The sequence below is a fragment of the Panthera pardus genome, unplaced genomic scaffold, assembly GCF_024362965.1.
Source record: "Panthera pardus isolate Hobbes unplaced genomic scaffold, ASM2436296v1 HiC_scaffold_15, whole genome shotgun sequence".
Lineage (NCBI taxonomy): Eukaryota > Metazoa > Chordata > Mammalia > Carnivora > Felidae > Panthera > Panthera pardus.
The window spans coordinates 26,138,307-26,161,953 of record NW_026526710.1 but is presented as its reverse complement, the minus strand read 5'-3'; the positions used below and the strand labels follow the sequence as shown (position 1 = coordinate 26,161,953).

The following is a 23,647-nucleotide window of genomic DNA, read 5'->3' as shown; positions in this document are numbered from 1 at the left end:
TGGATAAAGGATTCTCGGCTGCATATTTTTTTTCTGTTCATCACATTGAAGATCTCCTGCCATTCCTTTCTGGCCTACCAAGTTTCAGAAGAGAGAATGGTCACGAGTCTTATAGGTCTCCCTTTATATGGTAGAGCACATTTATCCCTCGCTGCTTTCAGAATTTTCTCTTTAGCCTTGTATTTTGCCAGTTTCACTGTGATATGTCATGCAGAAGATCGATTCAAGTTATGTCTGAAGGGAATTCTCTGTGCCTCTTGGATTTCAATGCCTTTTTCTTTCCCCAGATCAGGGAAGTTCTCAGCTATTATTTCTTCAAGTACACCTTCAGCACCTTTCCCTCTCTCTTCCTCCTCTGGAATCCCAATTATGCGTAGATTATTTTTCTTTAGTGCATCACTTAGTTCTCTAATTTTTCCCTCATTCTCCTGGATTTTTTTATCTCTCTTTTTCTCAGCTTCTTCTTTTTCCATAATTTTATCTTCTAGTTCACCTATTCTCTCCTCTGCCTCTTCAATCCGAGCCATGGACATTTCCATTTTATTAGCAGCTCGTTTATCGCATTTTTTAGCTCCTCCTGACTATTCCTTAGTCCCTTGATCTCTGTAGCAATAGATTCTCTGCTATCCTCTATACTGTTTTCAAGCCCAGCGGTTAATTTTATGACTATTATTCTAAATTCACTTTCTGTTATATTGTTTAAATCCTTTTTGATCAGTTTGTTAGCTGGTGTTATTTCCTGGAGATTCTTTTGAGGGGAATTCTTCCGTTTGGTCATTTTGGATAGTTCCTGGAGTGGTGTGGAACTGCAGGGCACTTTCCCTGTGCTGTCTTGAATAACTTGCGTTGGTGGGTGGGGCCGCAGTCAGACCTGATTTCTGCCCCCATCCCACTGCTGGGGCCACAGTCAGAGTGGTGTGTGTCTTCTCTTTCCCTCTCCTAGGGGCGGGATTCACTGTGGGGTGGTGTGGCCCATCTGGGCTACTTGCACACTGCTAGGCTTGTGGTGCTGGGGATCTGGCGTATTATCTGGCGTGGATAGGCAAGGTGCACGGGGGCGGGAGGGGCAGGCTCAGCTTACTTCTCCTAAGGTGATCCTCTTAGGGAGGAGCCTTGCAGCACCGGAAGGGAGTGAGACCTGCTGTGGGAGGTGTGGATCCGCAGAAGCACAGCATTAGGTATTTGCGCAGTGCAAGCAAGTTCTCTGGCAGGAACTGTTTCCCTTTGGGATTTTGGCTGGGGGATGGGCGAGGGAGATGGCACTGGCAAGCGCCTTTGTTCCCCGCCAAACTGAGCTCTTTCGTCCGGGGGCTCAGCAACTTTCCCTCCCATTGTCCTCCAGCCTTCCCGCTCTCTGAGCATAGCCGTTAACTTATAACCTTCCAGATGTTAGGTCCCGTTCACTGTCTGAACACACTCCATCTGGCCCCTCTGCTTTTGCAAGCCAGACTCAGGGTCTCTGCTTGGCCGGTGGGCTGTCCCTCTGCCCCGGCTCCCTCCCACCAGCCCTGTAGCGTGCACTGCCTTGCCGCCCTTCCTACCCTCTTCCGTGGGCCTCTTGTCTGTGCTTGGCTCCGGAGACTCTGTTCTGCTAGTCTTCTGGTGGTTTTCTGTGTTATTTAGGCAGGTGTGGGTGGAATCTAAGTGATCAGCAGGACGTGGTGAGCCCAGCGTCCTCCTACGCTGCCATCTTCTCTCCTCTCAATCCATCCCCTCACTTTCAGTCTGAAGGTGTCCTCAGGTCTGAAATGGGTCTCTTGTAGATAGCAAAAAGAGGAATCTTGTTTTTTTTTTTTATCCATTCTGATACCCTATGTCTTTTGATTGAAGGATTTAGTCCATTTACATTCTTGTCATTATTAAAAGATATGTATTTAGAGTCATTGTGTTTTCTGTAGGTTTCATGCTTGTGATGTCTCTGGTTCTTTGTGGTCTTTGCAAGATTCCACTCACAGAATCCCCCTTTGGACTCTTATAGGGTTGGTTTAGTGGTGATGAACTCCTTCATTTTTTGTTTGTGTGGGAAAACCTTTATAACCCCTTCTATTCTTAATGACAGGCTTGCTGGATAAAGGATTCCTGGCTGCATATTTTTCCTATTCAGTACATTGAATATGTCCTGTCACTGCCTTCTGGCCTGCCAAGTTTCAGTAGATAGGTCTGCTACTACTCTTATGTGTCTACGCTTGTAGGTGAGGCCCGTTTGTCTCTACCTGCTCTCAGAATTCTCTCTTTATCTTTGTCTTTTGCCAGTTTTACTATGCTATGTTGTGCAGAAGATTGATTCAAGTTATGTCTGAAGGGAGTTCTCTGTGCCTCTTAGATTTCAATGTCTGTTTCCTCCACCATATTAGGGAAGTTCTTAGCTATGATTTGTTCAAGTATACCTTCCACCCCTTTCTCTCCCTTCTTCTTCTGGAACAAATATGATACCGATATTATTATGTTTCATTGAGTCATTTAGTTTTCTAATTCTTCCCTGGTGGTCTAGAATTTTTTTTTTATCTCTTTTTCTCAGCATCATCTTTGTCCATAATTTTATCTTCTATTTCACTTATTCTCCCCTCTGCCTCTTCAGTCCTTGCTGTCACTGCCTCCAGTTTATTTTGCCCTTCATTTACACCATTTTAAAATTCATCATGACTAGTTTTTATTTCCTTGATCTCTGCAGCAATAGATTCTCTGCTGTCTTCTATGCTTCTTTCAAGCACAGCAATTAATCTTATGACTCTTATCCTAAATTCTTGTTCAGTTATATTGTTTATATCTGTTTTGATCAATTATTTAGCTGTCATTTCTTCCTGGAATTTCTTTTGAGGAGAATTCTTCTGTTTCATCATTTGGCTACTTCTCTGTCCCTTATGTGTTTTAAAAGCTTGTTATGTGCCCTGCACCTGTGAGCACTACTATGTTAAAGAGGGTCATATACTGCCCAGGGCCTGGCCTTTCAAGAGGTATTTTTTGGTGTATGTTACTTGCTCTCTGTTGTTGTGACTTTGTTTGCTTTATTGCCCTACTTGTAGTGATGGTTTTGACCCTCCATTAGGTGTGCTTTGATTTGTTCATTGAAGTAGCCTACTACTGCTCTCTGTAAGTTTTCCCCTCAGTGAAATTCTCCTCTCAGCTTCTGTTTGTGTTTTTGGCTCATTCACTCATGATTACTTGATATTAGGTGATTTTGGACAAGTTAATTCTCTGCGAATTTCAGTATTCTTTTTATCAAATATGGATAATGATAGTAAACACTTCATTTGGGTTCTGCTAGTATCTGTTTATTGTGGTTTGAAGTATGATTCAGAACCAATGGCTAAGAAAGAATTCTTGACACATCTTTCATGCAAAAAGACCAGTGTTACCCTTCTCTCCTCACACCTCACTTGGAGGTACAGGGGTATGTAGATAGCAAATATGGCAGGAAGCCAAGGGTGCCATGAACAGGAGTGGGTTTGGGGACGGGCATTAAGGTTCAGGTTTGGGGCAGGGTGGAGGCTCTGAGATGCCCTTAGCCCCACTGATCATATTGCTAGTGCTGTGCAAAATGAATAGCCATGTGCCATCTTTGACGGTTCCCTCTTTTCATCTGAAACACTTAGATATTTGAAGCTGGGAGGGTTAATACAGAAAGAAGGAGATAGAATCTCCAAGGACAAATCCACTGTAGCAGTGAGCATTGTTTCCAGGTCCTAACAAGTTTACACTATTGGATTAAAAACACTAATGACTCTTTACCTGTGCCAGGGTTTTGTCAGTAGCAGCAACTAGGGCAACTCCTCTTCCTTCTTGTCTCCTTGGGTAGTAATATCCCCTTTGTACATAAGAAGAAACAGATAGGACTTCCCCTGTGGTTGTGGCCTGAGCTAAAAGGGTGGGCTTGCCCCATATGAGAAGATGAGATTTACTCTTGCTCAAAAGTGGTCCAGTTTGGAAGGCAAGGACAAGGATCCAGGCTTTCCTGTCTTTTCATCACACCCAATCCCTTCTGAAGCAGGCCCACCTTACCTACCTGCCAGTGGCTCATGCAGGTGAGTGACCTGGATTACTCATGAAGTGATGAGTTTCTGTTACCCCAGGTGGGTAGGCTTGAGCAGGCTCAGCAGTGGAGAGAATGCTTTGGGTGCTCAAGCACTGGGTGGAGTCACATTGCATTGTTACAGAGAGCTTACCAGATGCAAATGTTTTGTTTTTGTTTTTGTTTTTTCCCAGTAATGGCTTTGTCATTTGTAGTTGCTGCTGTTTCTAGTGTTTATTATAACTTTACAAGCACAGTCATCTGTTGGGTTTTGGGAGTGAACTTGTCATCTTGTTGAGATGAACCTATTATGTGTGCCTTCCCCCCACCCTGCCCAGTGCCATGTGTTAATCCATCCTAATTGATAGATGTGTTCTGTCTCTCTCCTTATCTCTGTTTCTATGTCTGTCTCCACACACATATCCTCATGTATGTACTGTGTGTAATACATAATGCACAACATATAACATGTATATAATGTGTATATAACTATATAGTTTTCATATATCATGAAGGTATGTTTACCTGTTACTTGTAACAGTCCTTATCAGCTCAGAGTATTTACCTTGGAAGCAGTCTGTCAGCATTAAGTGTTATCTGTTCCCTTTTGTGGTCAACCTGCTGGTTAGTGTTTTGACTTTATGTCCAGGTGGGGTGGAGGGTCAGTGGAGAAGGAGGAAAATGTTATATGCCATAGTTCTTTCTGCCAGAGGAAGCTGTCAGTTGTGTGTGTCCAGCAGTAAATTGGACATCAAAATCACGAATGGAAAGGCCAAGGCTGGCTATAGGACGGTGTACTTTATCCAGATGTTGATGCCAGGCTCATAAAAGTAGGGCATAGGCAAACTGAAGAGCAATGACCACTCACCATCCCTCTAAGAGTAGTTTTGTCTTTTTCCATTCAGTTAAGTATTTATGGAGCACTTCTTACCCCTGGATCCCTGTGTTTGGAGGCAAAGTGATAGGCATTTATTGCCCTCAAGAAGCCATTCAGCCTGAAAGAGACAGAAAACTGAAAAATATGCTGGGATGACAGTTCCTTTTAGAAAGGGCTGCATGTGGCAGGAGCCCCCAGAGGCAAGAAAGAGGCTCAGGTTGGTTGTATGTGTTTATGGGGGAGGTGCTGGTGAGGGCACTGCAGGCACTGGGCTGGCCGTGGCATCTTGTGGAGTTGCTCAGGATGACTGGAACGTGGGATTTGCACAGGAATTGGAGGGAGATGAATTGGGGAAAAGGAGACAGCATCTGGACCACAAAAGGCTCCAGATGCTTCAGAATTTGAACTACATCCTGCAGGCAGTGGGGAGCCACTGAAGAATAATAAGCAGGGAAGCAACCTGATCAGATTGGCATTTCAGAGAGCTACTTCAGGGTTCCCAGATCTTTGGTAAATGCTCTTACTACCTCTTAGTAAATATTGAAAAGGAACTTCATGTTCTATAGATAAATATGCTGTCCTTGAGTGTCTTTTCCTCTGATGACAGGTTTCTTAAAATTTTTTTTAATGTTTATTTACTTTTTTGAGAGAGAGAGAGAGACAGAGCTTGAGAGGGGAAGGGTCAGAGAGAGAGGGAGACACAGAATCTGAAGCAGGCTCCAGGCTCCGAGCTGTCGGAGCTCAGCTCATCAGGCACAGAGCCCAATGCGGGGCTCAAAGTCATGAACTGCAAGATCATGACCTGAGCCGAAGTTGGATGCTTAACCGACTGAGCCACCCAGGCGCCCCTCTGATGACAGGTTTCTTTTAAATAAAGAGTGGGATTACACAGACCGCCTCTCTCATGTCTTCTGTCTCATCTTCAAATCAGGGATAATTGTGAAGATCATCACTTTCAGACCAGCCATGCTGGCTACCCAGAAGCAGGGCTCAGGCTTGGAACTGTGGGGGGTTCTGGGGAGATTTTGAGTTCTTGAGATTTTTTCACTAGAATATGTCTCCATTAGTATGGAGTAGTTAGTGCATGGACATTTTTAGTATTCAGCCAACACAATAATTAAATTCCTGATTACAAGTGGCCTTTCACACAGGGAGCTGTGTTGATGATCTGTGTTAGTAGCATAGTATTCCTCAGTAGGAAGTGAATGTTCCTTGAGGCCTTGTGGCCTCTGCTCATGTAACAGTGGGCACAGAGGGGAAGAGGTGAAGGGTGGATATGGAGAACTAGAATCACTGAGAATCTAGGCTGGGATTGAACATGGTCACCACTGAGCCCCATGTGAACACATTATTTGAAAACTAGTTTTATTGCTTTTATTTACTTGAGTTGACTGTGTTGACTGTCCTTAATGATTCCCATTATGATGGTGCTCAGTATAATAGTAATACTAGTAAGTGCCTGCTCTATGTCAGGCATTTTACATGGACCCTACATAGTTTAGTATTTGTATCACTCCTATAAAGCACAATAGTAAAAATGCAAAAGATGATGCTCTTTCCATTTCCTGTACTGCCAGAGTGGCTGAAAGAAACAGCTGGGGGGTGGGGGGGGGAGCGCCTGGGTGGCTCAGTTGGTTGAGCATCAGACTTTGGCTTAGGTCATGATCTCATGGTTCATGGGTTCAAGGCCCGTGTTGGGCTCTGTGCTGACAGCTCAGAGCCTGGAGCCTGCTTCAGGTTCTTTGTCTTCCCCTGTCTCTGCCCCTCACACTCTGTACATTCTCTCTCAAAAATAAATAAACATTAAGGAAGGAAGGAAGGAAGGAAGGAAGGAAGGAAGGAAGGAAGAAAAACAGCTTGGAATGGTCCAGGGAGCTGGCCATTTTCTGTGACATCAGACCGTACTTTGTTTTTAGATGTAGGTCATGTCTCCTTCATGGTTTTTGATCCTTCTACCTTTTCTTATCAGATTATGTTAACAAGATTTTCAATTGAGCTAGTGTTGTTCTTGAGACAGCAGTGGGAGGTAGAGACGGCTGCAGAAAAGACTCTCCCCTTTGGGATTAAGTGGCCATGGAAATTGCTGCCTGTGTTCATCTTTTTTTTGTTTTGTTTTGTTTTAAATCATCATCTATTTTTGAGAGAGAGACAGAGTGCAAGCCGGGGAGGAACAGAGAGAGAGGGAGACACAGAATCCGAAGTGGGCTCCAGGCTCTGAGCTGTCAGCACAGAGCCTGTCGCAGGGCTCGAACCATGAGATCATGACCTGAGCCGAAGTCGGACGCTCAAGTGACTGAGCCACCCAGGCGCCCCTGCCTGTGTTCATCTTAATTTGATGCTTCATGGGAACAGCATACGGAGAAACTGAGATTGAGGACCCAGGTCTGTGAAACGTTGCTGAGACACGAGATGGTGTCTACTGTGCTCTAAGATTGGGGCTGTCTCCAGAGGCATGGTGTTCCATACCCTGCTCCTCCTGGATCCCAAGCCACAAATGTATATCCTCTCTGCTGTGTCACTTCCGACTGTCATAGTTTCCTGTATGAACACTGTAAGTAGTGACTGGTATGCCTTCCACTAGGCAGATTGAGTCTGTGAGAACCCAGATTCAAGGAACTGCTCAGTTAGGGAATAAACATCTTTTTACTAATGCATATGCTTTTATTTATGAGGAAGATTTGTTATAGGATCCCCTAAAACATCAGGAGTTTCTCTATTGTATCTAAAAGAGCCTGGGATCTAGGCTCTATTGTATCTAAAAGAGCCTGGGATCAATTTTATGCTCTGTTCTAGGCCCAGCTCTGCATAACTTTTGGTGATATGAGCCATAATTTCTGTTTATGTGGGACGAGTTGAACTGGATGATATCTAAAAGCATTTCCTATTCCCATATTCCACAGTTTTGTTCAAGTGTAAGAAATTAGCCTGGTTCACCATACAGTTCATCATACTATTGAATTTAGTAGATATTTCCATGTGCAGTGTCTGAGGACACAATTGGGTAAGGCCAGCCCTAGCCCTCAGGAAGTTCTAATGAATATGTTCACTATGTACTTGGTCTTCATAGGGTAGACCTGAAGATCGTCCTCTCTACCAGTCATATTGGTGGTAAACATAAAAGATGGTAGTGTCTTTTTCCCCCTGTTTAGCCATTTTTTACCTCCCCTTGAGAGGTGGGGAGGATTTGTTTGTCAGCAGTATCTTTTGCTGAACATTAAACTAAATTCTGAGGGAAAGTGCAAATTACAAAGTCTTGCCCTTGGGACTATTAGAATCTAGTGAAGGAAACAAGATAAATGCAATAAAGCACAAGACAAGATGCAGAGAACACAGCCACAACAAGTAATTATTGTATGTTAATTACTAGCAGCTGTACAGGGCTAAAATATAAGTGCTGGGAAATGCTAGAACATTTAGGAAGAGTCCAAGGAATTCCTTAGGGGTGACTGAAAAATGGATACAAGACAGATCCTGCAGCCTTTTTTTCTCTTCCCTTACCTAAAGCTATGGAGAGGGTGTTGAATAAGACATTTCCTTCAAACTACGGAGTTTATAGTCTAGTCCGGTGGTTTGTAAATTGTAGCTCAGGGCCACATCCTGGCTAGCACTTGTTTGTGTAAATAAAGTTTTATTGGAACATATCACACTTATTTGTTTATGTGTTTGTGGTGGCTGTTTTCATGCTGTGATGATAGAGGTGAGGAACAGGGACAGAGACTGTATGCCTCGCAAAGTCATTTACCATCTGGCCTTTTGGTGGAAGTTTGTTGGCCCAGCTCCAGTTTCTTCTTCATGTAAACACAAAGTAAACAAACACATGTACACACTAAATACCTACAACTGATTCTCTGGCTAGGGTCTCACAGACTAACAGATTTCAGTGGAGCTGTATTAGCACAACTCTGCATTTATTCCCAATTATTTTTATATTTTTTAATGGAGCATTTAACAGCTCACACCCTTTTGGCATCCTCCACTGCAGCTGTTTAATTTGTTATTTTGTGTGTGTGTGTTTGTTATCTTTGAAGCAAATGCAGAAATCCCTCATTATGACTTTATTTTCTTATCATAGCAGTTATAGCACTCTGGCTTCATGTGCTTTGGGAACCTAAAAAGCAACTGAGTCTCAAACTAACTCATGGCTTTTTTTAAAGTTTGTGTGTGACATTATATATGCATGTATAAATAAATATATGTATATTTTTGCCTCATTGGAATGAAAATGTGTCACAGACTGTATGTGCGAAGTTTTCTTTGGCTGCCTGCAGGACTTACAGGACTCTGCAAAACGCTGAGCTCTCTTTGTTACGTGTGTGCTGACTAATCAAAGAATTGATCTTTTTTCCCCATTTATATTTTTAGAATCAGAAGATTGTTTTTCAAGTAAGCTTGTAACATAATTCAATGATTTATAGTTGAATTCTTTGTTCATATTTTAATTTCCAAAGATTAATGTATGTTATGCTTTTTGAAGAAGGAGATTCAAAATGTATTTAATGAAACAAACTGAAATAGCTCCCTTTTTATACATAGGCAAAATGGAGATTTCTTAAAATAGAAAATCAGTGACTTGCTTTTGAATAACACACTGGCATTTTATGTGGTTTAAAGCTATTTTGTGGTTCAGTATAGAAATCAACATTACTTTTGTATTACTCTTCATACTTTTAGCTGAAATGTGGAGCCTACTTTTACTCTGTACATTTTCTACTAGAATAGGGATTTTAAGGCTAGCTGAATTATTTCCTTATAATTATAGAGTTTTTCAAAATTATCTCTTATTTCTTTTAAAATAACATGTGGAGTTTCATTCTTCTTTGATAATATATTCTAAGTATTTCATACATTTTTCACCACAAATTGATCCTCAGCTATGTAGAATTTGCTTTTTACCTTTAGAGAAATCTGATTTGGAGGAGACAAGCATGGTTCCCCTGAGGACTATACCTAAAATTTGACTATTTTGTTACCATTTTATCCATGTAGGATTGTCCCTGGAGGTAGTGGAAACAGAGGGATGGTAATATAAAGCATGACTCAATTCCTGTTTAGCCCCCAACACCAAGCTGTCTGTCTTAGAGGCCTTGCCTGGGTGTGGACTGATGGCTGAAGATGGGAATAAGGTGCTCCTGTGGGAATGGCTGCAGTCTCTGTCTTTGGTCAGTTGAGAAGTTTCTAGAGCCAAACTCACTAGAATCTGGATTCTCACTACTCAGATGTGGTTGAAGTAGTAGAATCATCAGTATCCTCTGGGAGCTAGTTAGAAATGCAGAATCTCAGACCCTTCCCCAGACCTGCTGAATTGGAATCTGCATTTCACCATGGTCCCCACAAGATCCATGAGCACCTTAAACTTTGGGAAGTTCTGGTCTAGGTCATTGGTTTCCCAGAATGGCCAACTATTAGAATCACCTCTGGAGCTGATTAAAAACTACATAATCCTGGTCCCAGCTCCTGAGATATTATTTCATTAGGTCTGGGATGATCCCGCTGCCTAGCCAGACATGGAAACCACTAGTCTGAAATGTATTGCCTCTGGTTGGTGAAGGAATGTTTGAGAAGGTGAATCACCTGCTGAGTGGGTGTCTGGAGGTTTGCAGCTGCTATTGGTGTGAGGTTCCCTTTCTCTAGACTCCATCCCTGAGTGGAAATATCATTCTTGACGAGACCATGGAAGCCTGCAGGCCGTTGGACCAGTGTGCCAACACTGTCTGCATCTCCATCTGATGGGAATGGAGATTTGCAGGCAGTCTAGCTACCCAGCCTCCATTCTCTTCTCTTCCAGTTCCCATGGAAACAGATTGCAAGAAAACTGGGCATGGTGCTATCTTTACCCTGTTTTTGGCGATCTGAGGTCTGTTTCCATGGGAACCAGTAAGGAAAGGATGGTAGTAGAGTAGCTAGACTGCTTTTAAATTTCAATGGCAGCCTTCGTCCTCACTATAAAACCCTCTTTTGCCCAAGTTTACCTCTAGGCCAGGGGCCCGTGTGTCTCTGAATGTTGCTGTGACTCATCTGTGGGGGGAGGTGGGTGGAGAAGGAGGAGAAAAGATGGAGCTCTTAAAATATCCTTGAAAATGCCTATCATTTCCTTTTCTTCCAAGAAGCCATTTTTAGGTGTTGGTATAAGTTATTTAAATGTCATCTTTAGCTATTATTTCTTGTATGGTTTTATTGAACATAATAACATGTTTTTATCCAAAGGAAGTGAAGAGATGAGTCACTTCAATAGGAGTGATTTCTATGATGTGGGGAATCCCTATGGTTAGTGGGTGTGCAGTAAATATTGACTAGTTCTACATGTTGGGGTAGGAATGAGGGTGTAGTAGGGTGAAGTGGGGCAGATTAATAGGGGTCATGTGAATGTTTGGGTTAGATGGGGGACTTTTCGCCTGTGGTCAGGACAAAGTGAAATGTCCCTGATGTTGACCTATTTAAGTATTCGGAAATGAGAATATTGATTTCTAATCTAACAGGCCCTAGATTTTAACTCTTTGAGAATTCAGCCACGGAGTGGAGCTGAATGGGTCCCACTGAGGCTCTCTATTTTTCTTATCCCCTACCCTGTCCTTTTTTTTTTTTTTAAACTCTCTTACAGTCTTGTCAACTGACCTCAACTTCGATGCATTTTCTAAGGGTCAGACAACCACAGGTAGTGTCATTCCTGCCCTTCTTCGCTGCTTCCTATTATTGCCTTAACCTTTTTTTTTGAGAGCCTGTTAGATTTTCTGGTGCCATGTACATACATTTCCTATATTTTCTCACTTAGTCATTGCCATTGCCTTACTGTTATATTAATGCCCCATTTGACAGATGAATACACTGAGTCTTACAGAGATTGTATAACCGGCCCAAGTAGTGTGTAGCAGGCTACTCAGCAGAATTGTCATTCTAAGCTCCTTCTGTTAGACCCCAAAGCTGTGCTTACTTCTCTGAGCACAGCACGCCCACAGAGTGAGTGGCTGTGTCAGTGCCAAGGGGTATTGTAGAGCTCCTGACTGTAGTAGTTCATCACTTAATGGGAACCTGTCTTAGCACTCAGCCCCACCCTCTCTATCATTTCTTCCAACCAACCAGCCCAGATAAACAGGCAGCTTCATGCTTTTTGATATTAGCCTTGTGTGTTTACATTTGGGTGTTTCCTATTTTAAATTTATTTGTCAATATATTTAGCTTTTAGGTCAAAATGGACAAAATTTAGTTTTGATGATTACATGCCTCCTTTTGAATATTTGGGGGAACAGTGGTCTAGAGAGAATATTTTGGTGAGAAGCAGCAATAGGAGGAACAAAATTAAATCCTCATTCTTGCTGTTTAAAGGAACTCATTTACTCACTAGACCATGGGAAGGTGGGAGTGGGGTGATGTTGTTGTACACTGTGGAAAAGTCTCTTCCTTCCCTCCCATCTTATGTTCTCTTCCTACCTGTGCCTCCCTCCTACCCTCCTGGGGATGTGGAAGCAGGAGGTCCGGGCTTCTGTCTGAAGAAGCTTGCTGAGGGCTCCCAACTGCAGATTAGAGATTAGAATGTGCCCAGAAGGGAAGGGAATAAATAAGGGCTAGATTTCGAGAAGGCACATGGAAGAACTGAAAGAAGATGCTATTTTAAATGCGGAGAAAGTCGCCTGTCAGGCTGGCGAGGTCCATGGTGTACTTAGATCATGAAAAGCCTCACAGACACTGTGTAGCTAACTTTGGCAAGTGATGGGAACATGAATAGTGATTTCAGGTTTTGAATTTGGTAGTTAGAATTTCCTCTTTCTGCCAGAGTTCTGCAGTTTTCTTTGGTGGCAGAATTCTCTTGTCCAGATCTGATGGTGTACATATAAGACAGACAGACTGACTCAGCATCGAGGATGCTGGGTTGAGTACACTATTCAGAATGAGATAGTTTCTGTAGCTGCCAGGAAGTGCTTCTGAAGCTGAGCAAACTCAGCAAACTTGCAAGCACCTGGCCTCAGGTGCTATGGGAGACTGCTTCCTGTCACACTGGGCTTGTGGAGGGACCAGTTCTACACTGCAAGAGGGCAGGTTTCTACTGCCCTCTGGGCTGCTGGGTGGGACACGCAGTACCTGTCTGTAGTGCTTTCCCCCATGAATAACACTCGTTTGCTTTTACTGTGTAAGAGCACACGCATAGGCCTTTGTTACCAAGGCAGCGGAAATTGGTCTAATGAACTCTTTCTGCTTGGCTGGAGGCCTCCAGACACACAGGGACAGGGTTTGTGTAGTCCCATTAGTTAAATACCAGGCAGCCTTTCCCCTGAATTCTCTGTCCCCTTCAACAGCTGCTCTTCAGGACAGATGCACTTTCATGGCTCTGCCTCATCCAGCCTTCCAGGAAGACGTGAAACTCTATCAGTGTTTCCCTAATATATGTGGAGTCAGGCACTGCTTGTCAAATGGCTTGGTGTGCTGGGGCCTCTCACAGATGTAGCGTTCATTATTGTGTGTAACTGTATCACCGAGAGCTCGTTTGTCACACTCTCAGACTGGTTGCTGCTGGTGACATCAGCTCCGGGGCCAACCTCAGACAGTACCATTTTGTGTTATGTCCTTCAGACATCTGCTGAAATGTTCATCTCCTTGAATTTCTGTGATCAGATTAAGTTGTTCCACCAACGCTAACTGACTGGGCTAAATGAGTTCTGTTTCCAGAATTTGGTATGTCTCAAATGACAGCTTTCCAGTTGAATTCCAAGTCATTCTTGAAAGGTTGCTCTCGAGATTATCTTTTCACTCTCATATGACAACATGTGTTTTCTCTAAGGTACTCAGGGAATCTATGATCTTAGTAGGATGGTGTGTGATCCAACACATATCATTTTTCTGGTTTCCTTAAATGATAGAAACAGTACTGTGTTGAGTGGAAGTTTAAGTTCTAAAAGGATATGGGATGGGTCTGTGTCTATGTCTGCTGTGCTGACAATAGGAAGGAACTGTCTTCTCTTTCTGGAGGTAAGTGGGATTCCCCTAAATTTTACTGTAATGGGCATATTTAGGCCATAAGGAGTCTTTCTGCCAGGGCACAAATTGCTCAACAGTTGTATGTATGTGTGTGTGTGTGTGTGTGTGTGTGTGTGTGTGTGTGTCCATCCCACAGTTGCAACTACATTAAATTGAGCAGTGGAGTCTGCTGGCCACTAGTCAGAGTGTCGCAGTCCCCAGGTGTTGGGGAGATGCCTGTCAGGTGTTCACTATACATCCCTCTTCTCTCCTATCTGTCCCAGATGATATAGACTTTTCTTTGGAAATATCTTAAGAAAAGTATTGTCAAAGTATTTCTATCCAACACAACCCACCTCAAACTGGATATTGAGTTGTAAAAAATTATAAAGCAGAGGGGTGCCTGGCTGGCTCAGTCAGTAAAGAATGTGACTCTTGATCTTGGGGTTGTAAGTTTGAGCCCCATGCTGGGTGTAGAGATTACTTTAAAAAGATAAAATCTTTACAAAAATGATAAAACAGAAAGTTTTCTTTTTTCTAAAGGAATATATTTTTCAGAAAATGAATACAAGCAAATAAGACAAAACTATATAATGAAAGTTTCAGCATTCCCTATGTGTTTTGATTAAAGATGCAAATGTGGAGCTGGCTTGGAGCTTTGTAAACAAGGGATGTTTAGGAAACCTTTGCTAATGCAAGTGACTGAAATTATATAGATCTTTCATTTCTATAGGGAGCATTGGCTCTATTATTGATCAATTTTTATTAGCTTTTAAAGTGTTGGTGTTTCTGTTCCAAAACCTGCTGTTTCATAGAAGAGAGCTGGATTTATCAAGCTGTTGGGAGGGGTTGGTAGGATATCCTCGTGCAGAGTTTAATTCTTGGGCCTTTGGGAAGCTTAAGAAATGAACATTAAGGGCTTAAGAAGTTAGCACTTTACAAAGGGAACAAACCAAATGGGGAAAACGATGGAATAAAGTCAAATTGGAAGATTGGACCCTGCATGATTATTTTCTGGCAAAGAGATGTAAAATGTTGGTTAAGTTCATTTATTATTGTCTATTGCTGTTTTTTAAATTTGATGTTCAATATGAAACATGAAAAAAATTGAGTATCAAGAGGCTCTTTTTCCTTTTAAAGGCAAGTTTCTTTTTTGTCATTTTTTTCTTCTACTATTCTACCACATTTCATACCAAATATCTCACCCACACATTTTGTCTAATTTTGTATCCTTTCCCCTGATTCTTTCTGTTATTAATTTTAGCTCATATAAAATGATTTTAAGCTTAGATTTTTATCTATTGAGAACTTTAAAAAAATAAATCAAGACAAATCAATTGAGGAACTATGAGATAAAATCCATTTTTTGTCTCATTAGGTCAATTAGAAACTGGAAAAGTGGGGGGGGAATACTCTTTAAAGACATAATTTATCAATCTGCTGAGGGGAGTTATAATCACTGTAGCCACTATTACTTCTTTACCATTTATTAGAGACCAGTATTCTGTGTATGTTTCCTCATTAAATGTACAAGAATTCTATGAGGTAGGTTCCACTGTTACTTTCATTTTACAAATGAGGAAACTGAGGCTCAAAGGGGTTAAGTAACTACTGAAATCACACATAGCCTAGAATGAGGTGAACCCAAGGCAGTCTGACTCAACCTGGACTTTTGTCCTCTGGCCTGTTGGTGTATAAAGCTCTCATTTGAGTGTCTTTTACATAGTGGAGGGGTTAGCACTGTCTGGGCTCCAGACTTCTAGTTGGAACTTCTCTCACAGAATGCCCTCTAGGCTTTGAGTGCCCTGTGGCTAGCAGCCTCTTTGTGTACCATGCGTCAGGACTTTGTGCAGCCGATACAGAGCAGAGGTAGTAAGAGTGACAAGGGGTGATCAAGCTGAAGCTCATATGTGATTCAGTGCAGTATAACCTGTATTTATTGGACACCTGCTGTGTCCTAGGCCTCATGGTCAATGCTGAAGATACAAACATTAGCAAGAAAAAGTTTCCATTAGGAAACAGCTCCATAAACAGCATAGACACCATGGGGACAGGAACTTGGTTTGTTTTGTTCACTCCTGTTTCCCCATCATCTAAAATAATACCTTGCTAGAGTAATATCCACAAAGAGCTATTGAAATACTGAATGAAAGGATGCAGCTTGTACAGTATTCTGTAGGACAGAGAGCAGGGCTTGTCTTAGGCAAGGCCTAGGTGTTGTATGGAAGGCTGCTGTTAGCTGGGGCAGGGAGTGGCTTGGTGTGGGGAGTGCATATGGGCAGGACAAACACTGTTTCATACAGATAGCTCCTCAGTCCTCACTCTCTCCTACTCTTACCAAAGAACCAGAGGACAGCTCCTCCTCCTTACTGCTCACACTTGTTAGCTCCCTGTGGGAGCCCATTTTTCTTTGCCTGTCATGCCCATTGCAAGCTAATTTTATCTGAAGACAATTGGAATGGGGGAGACTGCTAAGTGTGGAGCATCTCAAGCCCAACTCCCTGGTGTGGCCAGTCTGTACCCCTTGTACCAGGCATGGAGGGGTAACCATTTCTCATGCAGCCACCTTCTGCTTGCCTGGCGTTCACAGCTGAGGTGACCATGATGTGCTCAGACTGTGTCAGGTGACCTTCAGTGCACATTCTGATTCTGTACCAAGCTCCCGACCCTTCCTTGACTTTTCTTTTTAGCACATTGGTGTTGTGGTGTGGGCCTGGGAAAGTGGAAAACTTCTCAGGATTCCCTGGTCCCCATTGGTAGTGGTATAGGTGTGTACCACATCCCTTTTTCAGCTTCTTCCTTTTGGCCAGTTTGTGTGAACGGGAGAACTTGGGAGCTTGGGCCTAGACTGATACCTGGTTTCATTCCCAGCTCTGCCTTTATCATCACAGTCACTTTCAACACATTCCCTCTCCTCCATGAACCTCAGTCTCCTCCATAAAATGAAGGGGTGGGATAGACGACCTCTTGCTTCCTTTGCTCCTAGATAGCATGAGGAGATAGTTACAGACTTCCTGATTCACTAGGGACACTATTTGCTTATTTGGGGGGAGGGGGACTTTCTCCCACCTGGTTTGAGTAGAACCTCAGACTATAGTCCTTTGGATTTATCAGGTGTCGTATTTGTCAAAGTGACATTTTAAAGGATGTTCTAATATAATTACTGCGTTTTCCAGTTTGCAGCTTGTGTATATATTTGATTTTGCACTTGTTTCCTAAAATGCTGACCTAATTATCTGGAGCCCATCAAGCTTCCCAGAGCTAGGATGTTTTTTTGTTTGTTTGTTTGTTTTTAATTTTTAAGTTTACTTATTTAGAGAGAGAGAGCATGTGTGCACACACACGAGCAGGGGAGGGTGAGAGAGAAGGAGAGACAGAATCCCAAGCAGGCTTCACACCGTCAGCACAGAGTTCGATGTGGGGCTCGAACCCATGAGCTGTGAGATCATGACCTGAGCTGAGATCAAGAGTCGGAGGCTCAACCAACTGCGCCACCCAGGTGCCCCTTTATAGCTTTTATAATACAACTTCAAATTGTTTTATAGCCCCGAATCATAGAAATTAAAAGTAGCATGAAGGATCTATAATACCCAACCCGGCCTTCCCTGGTTGCAAGCAGCTCATTTCTCTGACTTATTCTCAGACTTGGGTTTATGTGCAGATTTTCTGTATTTGGTCACTATGTTCTTTTCATACACATTTGTCCTGTCTCCCTTGACCAGAGACAGGGCCATAGCGGAATATTCAAGGGGGACTTATTCAGAAGGGACTTCAAGTTTCATGTCTTCACTTCACAAATGAGAAAGTGTGAGTTTGACAGGCTGAGGGACTTGACCAAGTTCTGTAAGTGGGCCCAGAACCAGGGGAAGGATGTCCTATCTGGTGTTGTCTGCCCCATGGCTGCCTTGAGGGCAGGGGCTGTGTTTTTTCCAAGGACATCCTTTTATGCTATTAGGAAATGTTGAGACATGGAAACTTGCCAAGGTCCAGATTATCTGTTCATGAGGTTGAGGAGCTCATGTGGGTAAGTGTGACATCTCTTTCCCAGGGTGACACCTGATTCAGACTCTGGTTAGAAACAGATCCTCAGGTTTCTTCTGTCTACTTTTTGTCACATCTGTCTCCCTGAAAGTCCATTACCCCTTTAAACTTAAGTGAACCAGCCAGTAGTTGAGATTTTTTTCCCATAAGCAGTGACTCTTCATGTATTAATTTTCATGGGGGGTGTGTGTGTGTGTGTGTGTGTGTGTGTGTGTGTGTGTGTGTTGTCAAGGTTAGAGCTGTCTCTTCATTTCTCAGTGGACTTTCTTCCTAGGACTTATTTGGTGATTAGAACAGTGACAGATCATCAGACATAGGCACAGAGCCTCAACTCTCAGAGTCTTTTCGGCCTGGAGCCCATTGGGCTGCTCAGTCTAGCCATCACCTAGGTAACCGACTCTAGGCCAGTGAAGCAGTCTGTCCACAGTGAGAGGAAATAAAAAATGAAGCTGCAGTGTTTATTTCTTATGCACTACAAATTTTTTGAATGTTGCCAGATTTTTAAAAAAGTTTGTTTCGCTTTCTCTTCTGGGTTTTGGCCTTTGTGCCTAGTGTATAACCCTAATGTTTCCTGAATTGCATATGCCTATTTTTGTAGTGTAGTTTTGTGAGAGCTGTGAGCTGTTGAATGCAGTTAAGTTTTCATTCCCCAGCGATTTCTAGGAGGACTGCATTTCATGTAAGTTTTTAGGAATAAGTGGTAAGGCAAAAACATTCTACAACTTATTTGGTTAGGTTTTGTGGGTGTTCATGTTTTAAAAAAATGTCCCTTCCTGTAGGGATGTTTTTCCATTTGGTGTGCTCTATTTCCTTAGTAACTGTTGCTCTGTTGTGGGAGGGACTTAATGACATTTTTCAAGTGCAGTATTGAATTAATTTACTTCCTGGTTAGGCCTGTCCATCTTTCCAGTATAAATAGAATGTGTGTGTGTGTGTGTGTGTGTGTGTGTGTGTGTGTGTGTGTGTATAAAAGACAGGATGATGGTAGCCTGCTTTCTGTAGCAAGGGATCTTGAATGTGTGACTCAGGATGACTCTGTGATCTTGCTAGCTGAGTAAGTTGCCTCTCTCTCTTTACTCTTTCTTTCTTTCCTTCTTTCTTTTCTTTTCTTTTCTTTTCTTTTCTTTTCTTTTCTTTTCTTTTCTTTTCTTTCTTTCTTTCTCTCTCTCTCTCTCTCTCTCTCTCTCTCTCTCTCTTTCTTTTCTTTCTTTTCTTTCTTTTCTTTCTTTCTACTTATTTATTTCCAGTATCCTATCCTCTACTTGATAGGACAGGACGTTCTGTGAAGTGAGTAGGAATGATCACTGGTAGTCACTGCCTCATCTTGACCGGTGGGTGGTAGGAAAACCATTTCAGAGAACCCTCCCAGTTCAGAGGCTCTGAGCCAGCCGTGCAGAGTAGTCTCTCAGGAAATGCTGCCTCTGTTCACTGCTTGGGGTGGGTTTGTTTTGTAAGTGTTTGCTGAGCTCTTCTGTGTGTACCCCTCCGAACACCAATGGCCTTCATCCACTCTTCCATTCATTCAGCAGAACAGGCATCAGGCAGTATCTTAGCTGCTGAAGGGAGGTGGAAAGTCAGTCAGTCACTGTCCTTGTCCTCAATGCACTTAGAGTCCAGCAGGAGAGATGGGTGCTAAGTGATCAGGACCCCTGCATGCAGCTGTGACTATGGCAAGTGCTGGGAAGCTGGGTAGATAAGCTGGGAATTTATCCTGGGGGATGATCATGGAGGCCTCTCTGGCCAGGGTCATTTGAGCTGTGATTGGAAGGTGAGAAGGATCATGAGCAAGAGCCATAGGAGAGGGTTAGATGGGGAAAATGGGTGAGACCACCATTTGTTCTGTTTCTCTGCCTTTTTTGCTGATTCTTGGTTGGTTGTTAAGCCGTGAAAGCAGATGTGCTTTGCTTCTCCTAATTCTGGGTTCTAGTCATCCACCTCTGTTCCCCAGCCTGTTGGGTCATCTGACACTTTCTTACTGAGCGTGATTGGGTTCCTTGCCCTGTCCTGGATGCATGGGTCCCTCACTGAACAGAACAGAGTCTTCAGGTCCTGGGCACCATTGCTACTTTCTTGTATATTTCTACAAAAGGAATATGTGTTAGTGGTTAGGAAGAAAACATTTTATGGAAGTTACAGTTTCATTTTAACTTAAAAATTGTATTTATGGACACTGAGCATATGCAGGAATTTGAAAGTTACTCATTAACGGTATAATACTGTGTTCCTCTGGTCTTTATTAGTTTACACATTGCCCTAAAAGTTCTGACCAATACCATTCCTGAGACCCCAATTTGAGCTGTTAGACACCTGTCACCATACTTCTCTTTTAGAAGTAAAGTTAAGAATTGGTGAGCGTGGGGGTGCCTGGGTGACTCAGTTGGTTAAGCATCCAACTTCGGTTCAGGTCATGATCTCACAGCTCATGGGTTCAAGCCCCACAGCGGGCTCTGTGCTGACAGCTCAGAGCCTGGAGCCTGCTTCAGATTCTGTGTCTCCTCCTGTCTCTGCCCCTTCCTCGCTTGTACTCTCTCTCAAAAATAAATAGACATTATAAGAATTGGTGAGTATGATGAAGATGGTAAAAGGAAGAAAAGAAAAAAAATTGTTGTTTGTTCCATTTTGGTCCACATCTGCCTCAGTCTTTTCCATAGCCATTTGAAATGTGATATAGGATAGCTTGATTTTGTTTTTAAAAAGTGAGGTAGCATACCTTTTGCAATGAAACAAAATAAAATAAACAGAAAGCCCACGATAAAGTAACAACAAAAACCTCATCACGCTTCGTTTGTCTCTGAGTTTAAAGAAAAAGAACAAATAAAGTCTACTGTTTCTGTGCATTGAAAGCACCATAGCAAAGGGCAAAGAAAATAGAGGTTTTATAGGGGCAGGTGGTTTTGTTTTTTTCTGGCACTTCCATTTCCTCAAATTGATAGGTATAGTGCATGTGGTTAGTTTACTTTAGAAGTTAGTGTAGGCCGTTAGGATGCTCACACTGTGTGTGTTGGTCATTTTACATGGAATGTTTGAATTCAGAGAAAAATGTTTTGTCACATTTTCAAGCACTTCAGAACTACCATTTGCATAAATTATTTTAATTGGAATAATTTTTTCCACCTATTCATTAAATTTAAGGACTTGTGGTACACTACACCTTATTAACTGTGATTGTTACTGCAGGTACATGAAGGCAATACAATTGAATTTATTAACATAATTACAGCACTTCATTAATACCTAAGGTCTTCCTTATAGCTAGTCTGCATTAGTGATGTTTCCTTTACTACTTTATATCTATATTTACAACAAGAGGGCTTAACAGAGTGTTCTTTTCTGTTATGTGCCATTTTCTTAAATTATTTTTCTTTCCTCTAGTTTGATGGTGAAAAAGAGGAATAAGGTTATATTTTTGAAAGATCGATATGAATTGATTAGAGTGAAGTGCTGATAATGGAAAAAAGATTTTTCTCTAATACTGGAGAGTCCTATTTGGATTCTATTTTAAAAAGTCTCATCTTTGGGCTTCTAATGTTCTTGTTATTAGTGTTGCTTCTTGTATGCTATAACAACACTAAAGTATCTGAGAAATATTTTGTAAAATGCTTTTATATTATATAATGGTATGTAATAGGTAATGTAAAATTTCAGATTACAGTTGCTTTTCCTTCTCACTCTTTAAAATATTGTTATAGGCCTTTGTTTTCCCCCTTGAGAGTCATTTTTTAAAACTCCTCAACACAAGTCATTCTAGGAGTACTGACAGCAGTGGATAGGAACCTCAGACCTCACTTCCAAGACCTCAGGAACAAGCTTGGGAAATGGGTTTCTTCTTCAGGGTACCTGTGAACTACAAGTAACTGAGGGGAAGACATTTGAATATTGTATGGCCTTTGTAGCCATTCTTAGAGAGGCTCGGAGCAGTGAATACTGTCTTCTTTTGTCTTTTTTTCTGGGGTGCAAGTAAAAGGTACCTCTGCTCCCTGCCCCTTCACAGGCACTCAGGAAAAGGTGGTGCACCTACCGCCTCCCCAGAGCTCCTCCAGTGCCCATAGCGTAACCATGAACACTGCTCTGGGTAGTTTTTTCTTTTTCTCCTTTTTTTGGCCTCAATGGGTCTACTAAATTTCATGTTCCTACAGGTCATCAGGAAAGTGATCTCTTTCTTTTTAATTTCAGCAAGGGGAGAGGCGAAGCACAGAGAGCAGCAGATCAGACCATACTGAGCTCCCTTAGAGCGGCTGAGACCCGTGGAGGATGCTGGCTGCCAAGTGGCTGAGGAGGGCCTCACTCTAAGGTGGGAAAGCAGGTCTCAGCGGGACAGCTTCCTCTGCTCCTGGGCTCACCATGGCCTTCACTCTCTGGCTGGACGGCTGACGTGACTGTGTGCCCCAAGTGTGCACGCTGCTGGACTGGGTGCCGTCCCAGGTACCACCTGCTCTCAGGGTCTGGGAGCAGGACAGGTGGGCATCAGATGCTACCAAAAGCCGGACGGGGCAGAGCCATGGACTCCGACAAGCTAAGATGGAAGTGACCTGAGGCCTCGCCCAGGCAGTTTTCTCTTGACAGGATAGCTTAAGAGTTGGAGCACAGGCTTGTCTGGGGAGCAGTATGCAGGAAGCTGGTTTTCAGGCCACAAATGCTTTCACAGGTGAGAATTCTCCACGCTTAAAACTTTATTTGAACTTAGTTGGTAGGTAGTAAAGTAACAAACAATTCTATAAAATGAGTATGCATTTATGTTTATGAACTGAAGACAATTCAGAATCAAGGGGCTCAGGCTGCCATGGTGACTGATTTTGACAAAATAATAGTATGTTTTTCTTCTCTCTAAATAGAAATTTGAAAAAGCATTTGACATTATATGATTCTACTTTTGTCGAGTAATATGGCACACACAATATTCTGCAAGTCATTGTTCTCTAAAGGAAATATGTCACTTGCAGAGCTATGCATAGAGGATATGTTTTTCTTTACAGAGGTGGGAAGACTCTCTGAGGGAATAAAGTTATTGATGATGAGTGACTTCTCCCTCCCCATCTTTAGTTTTCCTTCTCAGATTTATTTGTGTGCAAATGGTGGTGGGGGTGGGAATTCTGCTGAACTAACCACTCAGTTGAGATTCTTCTCATGTAAGTGAGCTTATGGAGAAGCCCCACATCACTATTTGACATTGCTTTGCCCACTGGCTGCCAGTTTGAACATTTTGCAGGGAACCACTCAGTCTGGCTGACGCCCCAGACCCATGGCCTGAAACACAGGGCCTTTTGAATTTGGGTCCTTGTTCCTTGTCAGATTCACTTAACATCCCAGGCTTCTGCCTCCTTATTTATAAAACGGGGGCGGTGAAGTTAAAGAAACTGATGGAATCAAGGAGAAACATTTTTATATAAGAAGATAGTTTTTTGGGCTTTTTTTTTTTTTTAAGGAAAGATGGTAGTATAATCACAACAAATGACCACATTCTCTGGTCCTATGAGTCTTAAAAGTTTGCAGCATTTCAAATTCTGTGGAGAGAGCAGGTCAGGTTGTTGTGTGCCTGGAGAGGTTGTGGCTCAGCCTGAGGGCCACACAGAGTTGGATTGGGGCTCTGCCCTCTCCCCTGATGCGAGCTCTGCTCTTGGACAGTCATTGAGCTTTTTTCTGTTTCCCTTTGCTCATTTCTAAATGAAGATGGACACGGACTCAACTGTCCTGCTCTGGGGAAGAAATGAGACTACATATGTGAGTGCTGAGTATGGAGTTCGATCCTTTCCAGACCTTGGCTCTTTCCTGACGTG

At 42.6% G+C, this 23,647-nt stretch overlaps 1 protein-coding gene across 14 annotated transcripts in view; it reads left to right on the top strand.

The window, feature by feature from the left end:
• The window catches only part of LDLRAD4 (low density lipoprotein receptor class A domain containing 4), a 447,577-nt gene that overhangs the window by 162,569 nt on the left and 261,361 nt on the right, over positions 1–23,647 (top strand). For 11 of the 14 annotated variants that reach the window (XM_053902349.1, XM_053902353.1, XM_053902347.1 and 8 more), the window contains one exon: positions 22,047–22,518. The exons of 2 other annotated variants lie outside the window; for them this stretch is intronic. In XM_053902349.1, coding sequence (XP_053758324.1) covers positions 22,479–22,518 — 40 coding nt within the window. In that variant the 5' untranslated portion in view covers positions 22,047–22,478. The remainder of the gene's footprint in view (positions 1–22,046; positions 22,519–23,647) is intronic. One more of the 14 variants, XM_053902354.1, reaches the window with a different exon arrangement.